The 12,636-nt window shown below is 52.1% G+C and overlaps 1 protein-coding gene across 7 annotated transcripts in view; it reads right to left on the bottom strand.

The window, feature by feature from the left end:
• LOC119334610 overlaps positions 1–12,253 on the bottom strand; it is a 15,179-nt gene extending 2,926 nt beyond the window's left edge. Inside the window, exons 1-10 of one of the 7 annotated variants that reach the window (XM_037607148.1) lie at positions 11,997–12,252; positions 11,701–11,907; positions 11,466–11,612; positions 11,253–11,369; positions 11,119–11,159; positions 10,987–11,031; positions 10,429–10,500; positions 9,458–9,686; positions 9,171–9,376; positions 8,945–9,080 (exon numbers count right to left, since the gene is read on the bottom strand). In XM_037607148.1, the coding sequence (XP_037463045.1) occupies positions 9,184–9,376; positions 9,458–9,686; positions 10,429–10,500; positions 10,987–11,031; positions 11,119–11,159; positions 11,253–11,369; positions 11,466–11,612; positions 11,701–11,907; positions 11,997–12,211 (1,266 nt within the window). In that variant the 5' untranslated portion in view covers positions 12,212–12,252 and the 3' untranslated portion in view covers positions 8,945–9,080; positions 9,171–9,183. Of the gene's footprint in view, positions 1–13; positions 68–7,803; positions 7,876–8,444; positions 8,490–8,579; positions 8,621–8,715; positions 8,833–8,944; positions 9,081–9,170; positions 9,377–9,457; positions 9,687–10,428; positions 10,501–10,986; positions 11,032–11,118; positions 11,160–11,252; positions 11,370–11,465; positions 11,613–11,700; positions 11,908–11,996 lie in introns of those variants that run through there. The other 6 variants (XM_037607154.1, XM_037607184.1, XM_037607175.1 and 3 more) reach the window with 6 other exon arrangements.
• Between the last annotated feature and the right edge of the window lie 383 nt (positions 12,254–12,636).

Raw genomic sequence — 12,636 nt, 5'->3', positions numbered from 1 at the left:
TCAACTAATTTACCTGCATCTGCAGTAGATATGACCTCCGAATTTTTAGCAGGATATGTCATGGTACCTAACATAATGTGGGAGATTGCAACATCTACTTTAAATTTGGAATTTATAAATAGCTAGAAGTGCAAGAAGAATGTCACGCAAAAAGCATGCCTCCACAGATCCTTTAACAGGCAAAGAGCCAAAGAATATACATAGAAACCAAACACTAAGAGGTGCAACAGAATGTTGCATTCAACAGGGACATAAGCCACGGGACAGGCAGGGCCAGTAGTTACGTAAGGAGGGCCCACGATGTAATAAGAATCTTTTAAATTTTGGAAACCAGATAGCACGTTATATTTCATTGTTTTATTTTTAGCAAAAGCAATATACCTACAGTATTTCCACGATTCGATCCTATACATTAGGTCTTACACAAACTCAACGATTTCTGGGTTTAATCATGCCTGCATTTGTTTTTCCTCACTCTATAAAGAATATATTGCCCACCCTATTTTGCAAATGAATGAGGGGGCTTGTCTTGACATAATCATTTTCTCTCACCTTATGGGTGGGAGGCGATAGGATAGGCGAAAACCACGCGACTACGCCGGCGGCCACTCCGGCCACGGCGGCCACCAGCTCGGCCGGCCAGCCCGCCGTCATGGGCTCGGCCTGCCACCCCTCTCCTTCCTCTTGGCCGGGCAGCCCCGCAGTCGCGGGGGTCTCGGCGGGCTCCATCGCAATCGGCGCCATGGTGGGTGCCCCTCGGGATATCTCCGCCGCCAGCGCCGGAGACATCCGTGGGGGCGTCTTGCTCCGCGGCGGTTTCCTCGCTTCCTCCACCCCGGCTGTGCTGCGGGGAACGGCCGCCGCCGCCGTTGGCCCTCCCCTACGCTCGCCCGGCGAGGCCCTTCTCGAATACTCGCTTTCAGTTTTCTCCTCTCCGGTATGTTCACCCCTTTCCGCCGCCCTCTCCTCGCCTACCAAGGTTTGGCTGGAGGTCCTGCTGCCGGCGCCTCCGCCGCCGTCCTCCGCCGTTGTAGCCCTGCTCAATGGTTGGATTGGCTCGTCTTTTGCTTACCCTTTAATTGTTCAGTTTAGCGACTGCTTATTCTCTTTTACCGTGGCTAATCATAACATTGCTAGTTTCATTCTGTCGCTCGTGGGGATTAACTACAAGGGTTTAGTTGTTCGTTTCCTGGCTAATCCTACCCCGGTTGGACTGCCTCTGCCTCGTCTTTTTGCTGCGCACACTTCTCTCCCCCATGCCCCTGAAACCCGGGCCTGTCAACCCGTGCCGTCATCCCTCTCTGATGCGACTTGGAGCGTCGACTGTGTTGCTGCCCCGCGTGCGATTCCGTACCGGCTCTATCCTGACGCGGGCCTGGCAACTCGAGACGCCCCCTCCTTGTCGCGACCCTGCCCATCTCCTGTAGCGTTGTCCGTGATAATTGCTTGGAGGATTGCCCCCCTCCGCCTGTGCCGCCACGTAGCTCGTCTGGCTCCGCTGGCACCCGCACAGCACCTCGGCCTCCCATTTTGGACGTTTCAGCCACTGGTATCCTGGCTCTCCCCTTTGGCCCGTTGCAACTGGTCCAACTGGCATGCCGCTCCACGCCATCGCGGACTGCAGGGCGCATGCATGCTCCTCTGGGTTTGGCCAACCAGAGGCGCCCTGGCTTCCCTACTCGCAGGCGGCGACCCATGCTAGATGCCGCGGCCCCCGGGCCCTCTCCCATGGTCAACTTCTCTCAATCGTCAGCCTGAGGTTCACGACAGCCCGCCTCCTGTCCGGCCGCAGACCACGGGATGTGACAACGGAGAGACCGAGGCCGGCTGCCAGACGCCGCCTCGACCGTCGCCCTCCCACGCCGGCAGCCCGCGTGCTGGACCGCTGGAATCTTATGCCCATGCCCTTCTTGCTTCCTCTTATAGCATGCACCCCCCTTGCATGCGCCGGCACAGCTCGTCCCTCCCGCCCATAAATCTCAACGCCATGAACCGCTGCTTCCGATGCCTTGCTCTTGACCACCAAGTTCGCGATTGTCGTGACCCCGTGAGGTGTCGCCGATGCTGGCGTGTGGGCCACACCCAGCATGGGTGCACGGCTATTTTACCCCCAGCCAACCCCTTGCCTCTCTTCATCCCTGCGCCCGCCTTTGCTCCCAACCCTCTCGCACAACCTGGCCTGAGCTCTTCACCGCCTCCCCAGCCCGCTCCGGCCCCCATGGCTGACTTCATCCCCCTGGAGCTCTCCTCCTCCGAGGACGAGCTGCCGCCGTCCCCTGCCCACGCATCCCCACCACGCATCTTTGCCTTCCCGGAGCAGACCGAACGCGGCGGAAGTTGACGATGAGGCCTTTGAGGAGGAGGAGGACCCGGACGAGGTCGAGTTCGAATCGGGGGAGGAATCCACCGATTCGGACGCAACCCAATCTGCCTTTCTCTCTTCTCCTCCTAGGCACCGTCGGGATTTCTCCAACGTTTTCATGCCCTTCACCCCCATCGAGCATTTCCAAAACCTCGCATACGCCATTGTCACCCCTCCCCATCCCTCCCCCCAAGCTTGTATCCGCCGTGCTCTGCAGACCGGGGCTGGCAACCCCCCGGTGATGATTCGGGCCTCTTCCTACGGGGTGGGGCTGGTCGTGTTAGGTTCGGCCTATGAGCGTGAAATCTCCATTCTCAACAGTCCTCTTTCCTGCCCCATAAACACCGTCAGCCTTGTGCGCCACGAAGACACTGAGAATCGCTTCCTCTTCCGTCTTGGCACGGTCTCTGCCCTTCATATCGAGGATTTCCCTCTCGAGTACTGGTTTACTCCTACCATCATCAACTCCATTGTTCCTTTCGCATGTCCCATCCAGATTGACCCTGTTTGCCTTACCGGTGTGGACTACTCTGTTGTCCTTGTCTCCGTCAAATCTCGTACACTCACTGACGTCCCTCATACCATCCCGGTCCATGGCTTCTCTAGCCTCGGTGCAATTGCTTCTGTCCTTGTCATCCACTCCCAAGAGATACCGCCCGACCCTGCTTTCGCGGGCCTTGACTCCGACGACGACAACAACGGTGGCGGTGGCGGGGATGGCGGCGACGGGGGGAGCAGAGACTTCCCCGACGGCATGGACCCGGACCTGTCGGCCCCTCCCCCTCCTCCAACCGATGAGGGGCACGACGACAAGGTGGTGCAGCTGTCGGGCGGCCTCACCATGATGGCCAACCACAAGCCCCTGGTTTGTGCCGTGCCGCTCACGGCTCGCCCGAGGTCGGTGCAGGTCAAGCTCTTCAAGGGCTTCTACGACGTGCGCGTCCAGGGCGTGAACGGCGAGCGCGGCTTCTACCGCATCCCGATGAGTCCGGCGGGCTCTCCCCGGCTCGTTGTCGCCAACCTGGCAGCCTGCTCCATCAGCTACCTCGACCGGGTGGCCACGGTCGGGGCCCCCCACGCCCCCTTCACCGATGCCGAGGTGGTCTGCCGCGACTTCCGGGGCCGCGCCTTTACAACGGGCTACGACGGGGAGGAGGCGGTCATGCAAGCCGTTGCTCGCTACGACGCCGGCCTCCCTCCGATCCCCGGGCCGCAGCCCCTGCTGATCGCCAACGACACGCACAACGACATCCCGCAGCAGCTCTCCCCTCCTTCCTCCCCTCCGATCGCCAACCTCCCTCCTCGGGCTGCTTCCCCAACCATCTTCTTCACGCGCCGCAGCGCTCGCCTCCGGGAGGGAGAGGCCCCGAACCGTATGACGATGCTGGAAAAGGCCACTCTTCGGAAGGAGATGAAGCTGGAAGGCAAGAAGAAGGCGGCCTCGCGCAAGGAGCTGCTGCTGCCAGCGGTGGAGCTCATGGAGCTTGCTGCTGAGGGCCCGTCGCCGCTCCCGCGCAAGGACGCTCTCCAACTTGCCATGGCTTGTGGCGTCCCCGAGATCGACCTCAACATGGAGCCCGCCGATGACGATGTGTGAAGACCCTACTGAGCCACCTACGCAACGGCGCCACCCCTTTCTTGCTGCTCTTCACGACTGCAGCTACACCCACATTTTTAGCTGCAGCTTTCTTCCCAGGACGCGCCGTCTGCTTATCTACTTCATCGGGATCCCAACTACTAGTCTTTTCCATTTCGTGTTTCTCTCTTTTTTCCCTTTACTTTCCTACCGCCCTGTTCCAGTTAACGACTGTTCCATTGTTTTTACTTTGGGCTTGTCTTGCTCGGCCAATCTATGTTGCTACTTTAGTTTCTTATGATTAGAGAAGTCTCTGTTATTTCTTGGAACGTTCGAGGGCTTGGTAGGCACAAGAAGTGCACCGATGTGAAGGCAACCCTTTCCTCTGCGCCTTGCTCCGTAATTTGCCTTCAGGAGTCAAAACTCCAGGACATCTCCAACTTCAAAGCTATCTCTTTTCTTCCCCCGAATCTTCGGAACTTTCATTCCATCCCAGCTATCGGTTCGGCCGGGGGGATTGTTACCGCATGGGACGACAATTTCCTCTCCTGCTCCAAAGTGCTCGTGGACACTTTCGCCCTTGTTGGTTTGAATCGCGCGCGGACGACCTCTCTTTCGCCATTACTAACGTCTACGGGCCCTGCGACCACGCATCTAAACCTTCCTTCTTGCAATCCCTCGTGGATCTCAAACCTCAAATCTCCTGCCCTTGGACTATCATCGGGGATTTCAACATCACCCTCAGGCCGTCGGACAAATCCACAACACATTTCAATATGCAGGAGGCAAACCTTTTTGCCTCAACTATCAACACTCTCCGGCTTCAGGATCTGCCTCTCCTCGACAGACGCTTTACTTGGTCAAACCAGCAGGAGGTGCCCATTCTTGTCCGGCTTGACCGGGCTCTGGCAAGCGTGGACTGGGCCTCAAAATTTCCGGATACCTCTCTTTGTTCTCTTGCCAGGACAACCTCCGATCACGTTCCCATCCGGCTAACGGCAGCCATTTCCATCCCCAGATCTTCGGTTTTCCGCCTTGACCGCTCTCTCCTCAACGTCCCTTTATTCAAGGAACGGGTGGCCGCAAATTGGAGAAGCGTCGGTCCTCAGCATGCCCACCTTGGATCTGCTGGAATTCTTTCCCTCAAATTAAAGCGTACCAGGGATATGGCAAAAAAGTGGCTGCAACAGGAGATCGCCTAAGATCTTAGCCTTAAATTGCCATACCACTATCAACTTGACAAGCTGGAAGAGGCCAGGACGTTGTCATCTCTCGAATCCGATCTTCGGCTTGCGGTCAAGCTTGCACTGCACCGACATAATGCTGCCATTGCAGCCTACTGGAGGCAACGGGCAAAGGTTAAGGATTGCGTCTTTGGTGATGAAAACTCAGCATACCTTCATATTTGTGCCTCGGTCAGACACCGTAAAAACCAAATCAAATCCCTTGAAAACAATGGCACTACCTTTACTGCGCATTGTGACAAGGAGGCTGTCCTTCTGAACTTCTTTAAGAACCTGATTGGCGTTTGCCATCCGGTCTCCTTTTCCTTTGATCTCGATAGTCTGCTTCTCCCAAACTCAATTACTTCCGCTCAGGCTTCCAACCTATCGGCTCCTTTTACCTTGGAGGAAATTAAGGCTGCTCTTTGGGCCATGAAGGACGATGCAAGCCCAGGGCCGGATGGTTTTGGCCCCGCTTTCTACAAAAGCAACTGGGATCTTGTTAAATTGGATCTTCTCAATTTGCTTAATGACTTTCATGCTGGCTCAGCAGACCTTATGCGTTTGAACACAGCCCACATCGTGCTCCTTCCAAAGAAGTCCGACGCTGCTAAACCAGAAAACTATCGCCCTGTGTCCCTTCAAAACTGCTCCGTCAAGCTTGCGTCTAAGTGCCTCGCCTTTCGGGCCCAGCCTCTTATCGACCACCTCATTCATGACGAGCAAACGGGTTTTATTCGGGGCCGTGGGATCGCCGAAACTTTGTCCATGCTGCGGACATTGTCCAAACTTGTTTTAAACGGCGTCTCCCCGCAATCATCATCAAGCTCGATTTCCACAAGGCTTTCGACTCGGTGTCTTGGGTCGCCCTTGCCGCGATCTTACGCGCAAAAGGCTTTCCACCGTCCTGGTGCCGTTGGGTTGACCACCTAAACTCTTCGTCCACCTCGGCCGTGTTACTGAACGGCAAGCCGGGCCCTTGGTTCCCGTGTCGGCAAGGCTTGCGGCAGGGTGACCCTTTCTCCCCCTATCTTTTCATTATAATTGCTGATGTCCTCAAGCGCCTAATTCTCCAGGCCTCCTCAAATGGCCTTCTTTCCCACCCAATTGCGGACGATATCCCTTGCACCGTCTTGCAATATGCTGACGACACTCTTATTGTCCTTCCTCCAGATGCAGCGCAACTGCGGACCCTCAAGCAAATCCTACTTCAGTTCTCTGAGGCCACCGGCCTTACCATCAATTTCCACAAAAGCACCTTCGCGCCTATTCACATCGAGCCGGAGCTATCTAACAATCTTGCGGCCATTCTTGGTTGCCCGGTCGCTTCCTTTCCGCAATCTTACTTAGGATTGCCTCTCTCCACCCACAAACTCACTCTAGCGGATTTTTTCTTTATCATTGATAAGGTCAACCAACGTCTGGCCGGCTGGCGAGGACTTCTTCTGTCCTTGGCCGGGCGGGCAATTCTTGTTCGCTCCGTTCTCCGGGCCCTGCCAATCTATGCTATGAGCGTTCTTCTTCTTCCCGCCGGCACTGTGCAAGAGATTGAGAAACGCTGTCGAGCCTTCTTCTGGACGGGCCAAGACACGGTTACCGGGGGTAACTGCAAAGTTGCTTGGGACATCGTGTGCGCTCCTTTCACTAATGGAGGCCTCGGCTTCCTCTCTCTAACGCAAATGAATGTTTGCCTCCTCCTCAAACACATTTCCAAGCTACACGACGGTGCGGCTTCGCGACAACCTTCCTACCTTGTCTCCAAGTACGGATGGTCTAGCACCCATGACGTGGGAACGGACGATAGTCATTCTACCCCTATCTGGCGCGATATCATGAAAGGCCTTGATTTCTTTTGCTCAAACACTCGAGTGCAACTTGGCAACGGCGCCACTACCTCATTCTGGCTCGACCTTTGGCTCCCCAACACCACCCAAACCCTAGCACAACTTTTCCCGGCTTTGTTCTCTCACTCCAATCGGATCCACACTCCGGTGGCCCGTGCTCTGGGCTCGCACAACCTAACCTTGGACCTGACCCCCAGGCTGTCTCACACGGCTGAGTGCGAGTTTGTTGATCTTCGCAATGTTCTGGCTTCGGTAAACGTGAATTTGCAAGTTGCTGACAGAAGAATTTCGAGGGAGGCAGGCAAGCCGTTAACCACCAAGCTGGCCTACCAAGCGGTTTGGAAGACGCGGCCCCAGGACAACCTTGCGCCGGCCATTTGGAAGGAATAATCGTGTATCGACAGCCACATACAATGCATCAAAGTAGGCCAAGAGTTACTTAATTCTAATTCTGCATAGTGCGGCTCAGCGCCTATGTATCCTGCCTTGGGTGTGTGTGTGTGTGTTGTGAGGGCGTGCGTTTGTACCTGGTGCTGTTGATCGTTGCTTTATATATAAAGCGGGGCGAAAGCCTTTTTAGGTAATTCTAATTCTGCAACTGGTTAACATCCGGGTGCTAATTTCTCCAAAAATATCTGATGTGAAAATATAGCAAAGCAGAGATGAAAAGCTCACTAAAATAATGTCATGACATTGTTCCCCTATAGGATTTACTGTAGCCCCGATATCAAGTGGAAAGAATGGCAAGTGCTCATTGGCGAAATTTAAGGTTTGGTGGATAAACAAGTGCAAAATTACCTCCCCGCGCACTCGATTGAAGTGCACGCCCTTCATTAAGCTCCGGACATGTAGCAGCTTTAACACATTCCTCTGGATATTGTCATATCACACTAGTTCATCAGTAGAGACTAATAAAATGTGTCAGCACTTAATGCATGCTGTTATACATTGGAAAAGTTGAAAACACTAGGATAGTTACCCAAGTGAAGTAAAGTAGAACTTGATTAGAAAACTTAGGCCATGCGTTTAAACAGTTTGTTTTTCCAGTTTAATTTAGCATGATGCTAGGCTGCTAGCTAGTGTTTTTTCTTAATGAAAGCAACTTTATTACGATGGCAATACTGTACCATAATCATAGCAAGCAAAATTTGTACGCATTTAATTTAGAATAATATATTGAACCTCACTTGCTGCTCCCCTTACAAACCAACCCTTATGGCCTTTTTTCTGGCTAGTCGGTGCTATGCATTCAGATGTTTTATAGCAGTTCTATGAAATGAGGCAACTTAATGGGTGTACGAAATCGATGCAAGTGGAATTTAAAAACGAGGAGAGCAGTAGGGGATCTACAGAGATCAAAACATAAATGTGAATACTACTAATGAGCATAAGTTTAATGCCCAATGCTTATACCGAGTGAAACCAGAGACAAGTCTTACCCATAATTCTCCTAAACCAATCATCCCGCGCCTTAGCTATGACTTCTGCAATTGAGATACAAAAATATTGTTACGCGAGGCTACAGTCTTACTGGATGTTGCACGGAAAGAATCTAGCTAGGCATCAAAGCATACCAGGTGCCAACTCCTGGCTGCTGTTGCTGTTAGAAGGCAGGCTGGAAAGAGCAAGGAACCATGATAGAGATCATGTGTGTAAAAGCAAGCATGTGTGCTTGCTGGTCGAATCGAGCTAGGATGATTCTAATATTACCTCATCCTCTTGTCAAAATAGGTATTAGCTACCCGACAGGTATGTTTTTTACGCGCAAGCTTGCGGCTAGGACGGGTATGTTTCTTGACGTGCCGCCTCCGACGGAAAGGAGCAAAGCTGGTGCCCGGATGCAAACAATCAAATGAACTTGATTAGTAGATTCTAAATTGTCGCCTTATCATCGATTACATACTCTAGCTATGCACTTGCGTGCATACCCGAAGCCGATGGGGAGTACGTGCTGTGGACCCATTGGGCCATCCGGCAGTAGCAGACGGTCTTTCAACTCTGGAGTCCTGTTGGCCAAGTCCCGGACGATCTCCGCTGCTCTAGCCCACAGGGATCTCTGGTCCAGAGAAACCTTTCTGATCCAGAGAGGAGTAGTACTCTATGAGTAAGAAGATTTGTTTAATCTGCATATTAATTGCGGGAGAAAGGGATACAAAAATACTGACTCCAGGTGCCTGATTACTTCCCACCGAATAAACGTTGCATGCGGAGAAACTTGACGAGGACTCGGGCCTCAAGGCTCGGCGGCGAACGGGAGACTTGCAGCAGGAAGCGAGGGATGATGTAGTCCAAGGCTTCGGTCCACTGCCCCTGTGACACCAAGTGCGCCAGATGAAACACGCAGAAGTAGGAGTTTGTCTGCTTCAGCATCCTACATCCATGCATTCCATAGATCAGCAAGCGGTGTAGGTCAAAGCACTGGCAAAGCAAAAGAAGGGCGGTGGGTGCATACGCGACGAAGGTGTAGCCATAGCCTTGGAGCCAGAGGAAAGCGAGGAGGCGCCGGTAACGGAACCGCCTCACACAAGGGTACTCTCCAGAGACGAACAATCGCAGCTCCTGGCCGCACTCCACCGCTCGCGTCCTCAACCTCATCATGGACGGTCCCCGATTTGCTGCACCAGTTGCTAATGGGACCGAAGAACATTCAGGCTTTATCACATTGCCAGTAGCAGGAATACCTGCACCAGTAACAAGTTTAGGTATCAAATGTGCATGCAGAGGACCTCCCCTGTTCAAAAATGACCGATAGTGTTTAATTTCACTTGTTCCTTTTTGCGAACGCAAATGGGGTAAGGGCAATGTGCATGGCAACCGGGAGTGCCACAGTGTTGAGTTCAGCATTCCATGTGTATGTACATAAGCATAGGCGGAGCAATACAGTAGAAATAGTGAAAAAAATCAGAGCAGCAAAGAGCAAATAATTGTTTCGCAGCGAAGAACAAATTGGGACGAAGGTAACACAATTACACAAAGCATGGTGATGGCGAATCTAGAGCAAACATACAGTACATCAAATAGACCAAGAGTTAGTTCTAATTCTGCAAATGATAACATGCGAGTACTACCGTCTCCGGAAAAAAAATCTGATGTGAAAATCTAGCAAAGCAGAGATGAAAAGTTGTGTCAGCAGCTTTGCGGCGTTCATGTTGGTGGCCAGGTCGGTCGGTAGTGCCCATGTTCCTTGTAATGTGGGCGGAATTGTATTTGTTTTAGCCAGTTTTTTCACAAATTAACCAGAAAATCTCACTCTCTTCCTAATTAATGAAAATGGCAAGTTTTTTGCCTTGTCTCAAAAAACAAGTTATGTCATGACAGTGATCACCAATAGGATTCAATGTAGCCCAGATATGAAGTGGAAAGAATGACAAGTGCTTATTGGCTAAATTCAAGGTTGGCTGAATAAAAGGAGTGTGAATTTACCTTCTCTTGCACACGGTTGAGGTGCACAGCCTTGATTAAGCTTCGGGCATGTGCCGGCTTTAACACATTCCTCTGAACATTAGAATAACACACTAGTTCATCAGTTGATATTGATAAAAAGTATACCAGCATTGAACACATACTGTTGGCCATTGGAAAAGTAGAAAACATTAGGATAGTTAATTCAGTTCTTCCGTTTCTTTTACAATGCTAGCTAATCTTTTTTGTAAACAAAATTAACTTGATTATTATGGCAATACTGTACCTTAATCAACAAAATTATAGCAACACAGAGAACAAATTTTGTACCCCTTTAATTTATACAGTAGAATCTGTTTTTCTGGTTAGCGTCCTAGTCGGTACTATGCATTCAGTTGTTTGATAAACGGTTCCATGAAAAGATGCAGCTTGACGGGTGCACGGAATTGATGCAAGTGGAATTTAGAAAGGAGAGACTCTACGGAAACCATAACATACATATGTGAATATTGGTAATGAACAGAAGGTTAAGCGCAAAGTTGAATGCTTGTACCGAGTTAAACCAGAGACATGTCTTACCCATAATTCTCCTGAACCAATCATCCTTCGCCTTAGCTATGATTTCTGCAATTGAGATACAAAAATATTGGTATACGAGGCTACATTATTGCCAGATGGCAAGACGGAGAGGATCTAGCTAAGAATACATACCAGGTGCCAACTCCTGGGTGCTGTGGCTGCAAGAAGCCAGGCTGGAAAGAGCAACGAACCATGCTTGAGATCGTGTGTGTGCGTGTCAAGAAATCAGAAGTGACATCAAGCTATGATGATTGAAGTATTATTACCTCATCCTCTTGTCAAAATAGAGTTTAGCTACCCGACGGGTATGTCGATGACGTGCAAGCTTGCCGGTAGGACGGATATGGGTCTTGACGTGCCGCCTCCGACGGAAAGGAGCAAAGCTGGTGGCCCGGATGCAAACAATCAAATGAAATTGATTAGTAAATTGTGGCGTGATCATCGATTACATGCTCTAGCGATGCACTTGGCGTGCATACCCGAAGCCGATGGGGAGGACGTGCTGCGGACCCATCGGGCCGTCCGGCAGTAGCAGCCGGTCTCTGAACTCCGGAGTCCTGTTGGCCAAGTCCCCGACGATCTCCGCTGCTCTAGCCCACATGGCTCTCCGGTCCAGAGAATGCTCGCTGATCCAGAGAGGAGTGGTGCTCCATGAGCAACAAGATTTGTCTGATTAAAAAATGCGGGAGAGAGGTGGATACGAAAATACTGAACTCCAGGTGCCTGACTACTTCCAGCTCGAACAAGCGCTGCGTGCGGAGGAACTTGACGAGGACGCGGGCCTCGAGGCTCGGCGGCGAACGGGGGACTCGCGGCAGGAAGCGTGGGATGATGTACTCCAGGGCTTCGGTCCACTGCCCCTGCGACACCAGGTGCTTCAGATGGAACACGCACAGGTAGGCGTTCGTCTGCCTCAGCATCCTGCGATACACGCATTCCGTCGATCAGCAAGTGACCGCGACGTGCGCAGATCGATCAAAGCGCCGGCGGAGCAAGAGAAGGGTGCGTACGCAACGAAGGTGTAGCCATAGCCTTGGAGCCAGAGGAAAGTGAGGAGCCGCCGGTAACGGAACCGCCGGACGCAGGGGTACTCTCCGGGGACGGACAGCCGCAGCTCCTCGCCGCACTCCGCCGCTCGCGTCCTCATCCCCGACGGTCGCCGATTTGGGGCTGGGGATTGGGGTTCAGGAACGATGCGGCAGGGAGGGAGAGGGACTACATACATACATGGAGGGCGCCGCGCCGGTGGGATGGGACCCACGAATTAATGTTCGACCTCCGCCGGGAGCAGTTAATTCTCCGTGGCGGAGCCGGAGGCGCAGCAGTTAATGCTTGGTGGGACCCGCCCTCACCTTGGACTTCGACAATCCAGACGGAATATGGACCGCTCAGGCCGCCTCTGCCGGTACAATGCCATAGGAATCATACAGGGAAGTGAGATGATATCCATTTCAATTCTTTTATAGGGTAAAGATGCGGTAATTGACTTTGGCTCGTAGGTGCATATGCATCCATTGTCGAAATACACATTTTGAAAAGTTGAAAAATTCGGAACAAAAATCCCACGTGTATATCCGGACATTTTATATGTGTGCACAAGGTTTCAGTGAAAAACAACGTTTTTTGTAGCTTGTGTAAAAAAGACAATTT

The sequence above is a fragment of the Triticum dicoccoides genome, chromosome 1B, assembly GCF_002162155.2.
Source record: "Triticum dicoccoides isolate Atlit2015 ecotype Zavitan chromosome 1B, WEW_v2.0, whole genome shotgun sequence".
Taxonomy (NCBI): domain Eukaryota; kingdom Viridiplantae; phylum Streptophyta; class Magnoliopsida; order Poales; family Poaceae; genus Triticum; species Triticum dicoccoides.
This window is presented reverse-complemented; position numbering and strand designations above follow the sequence as displayed.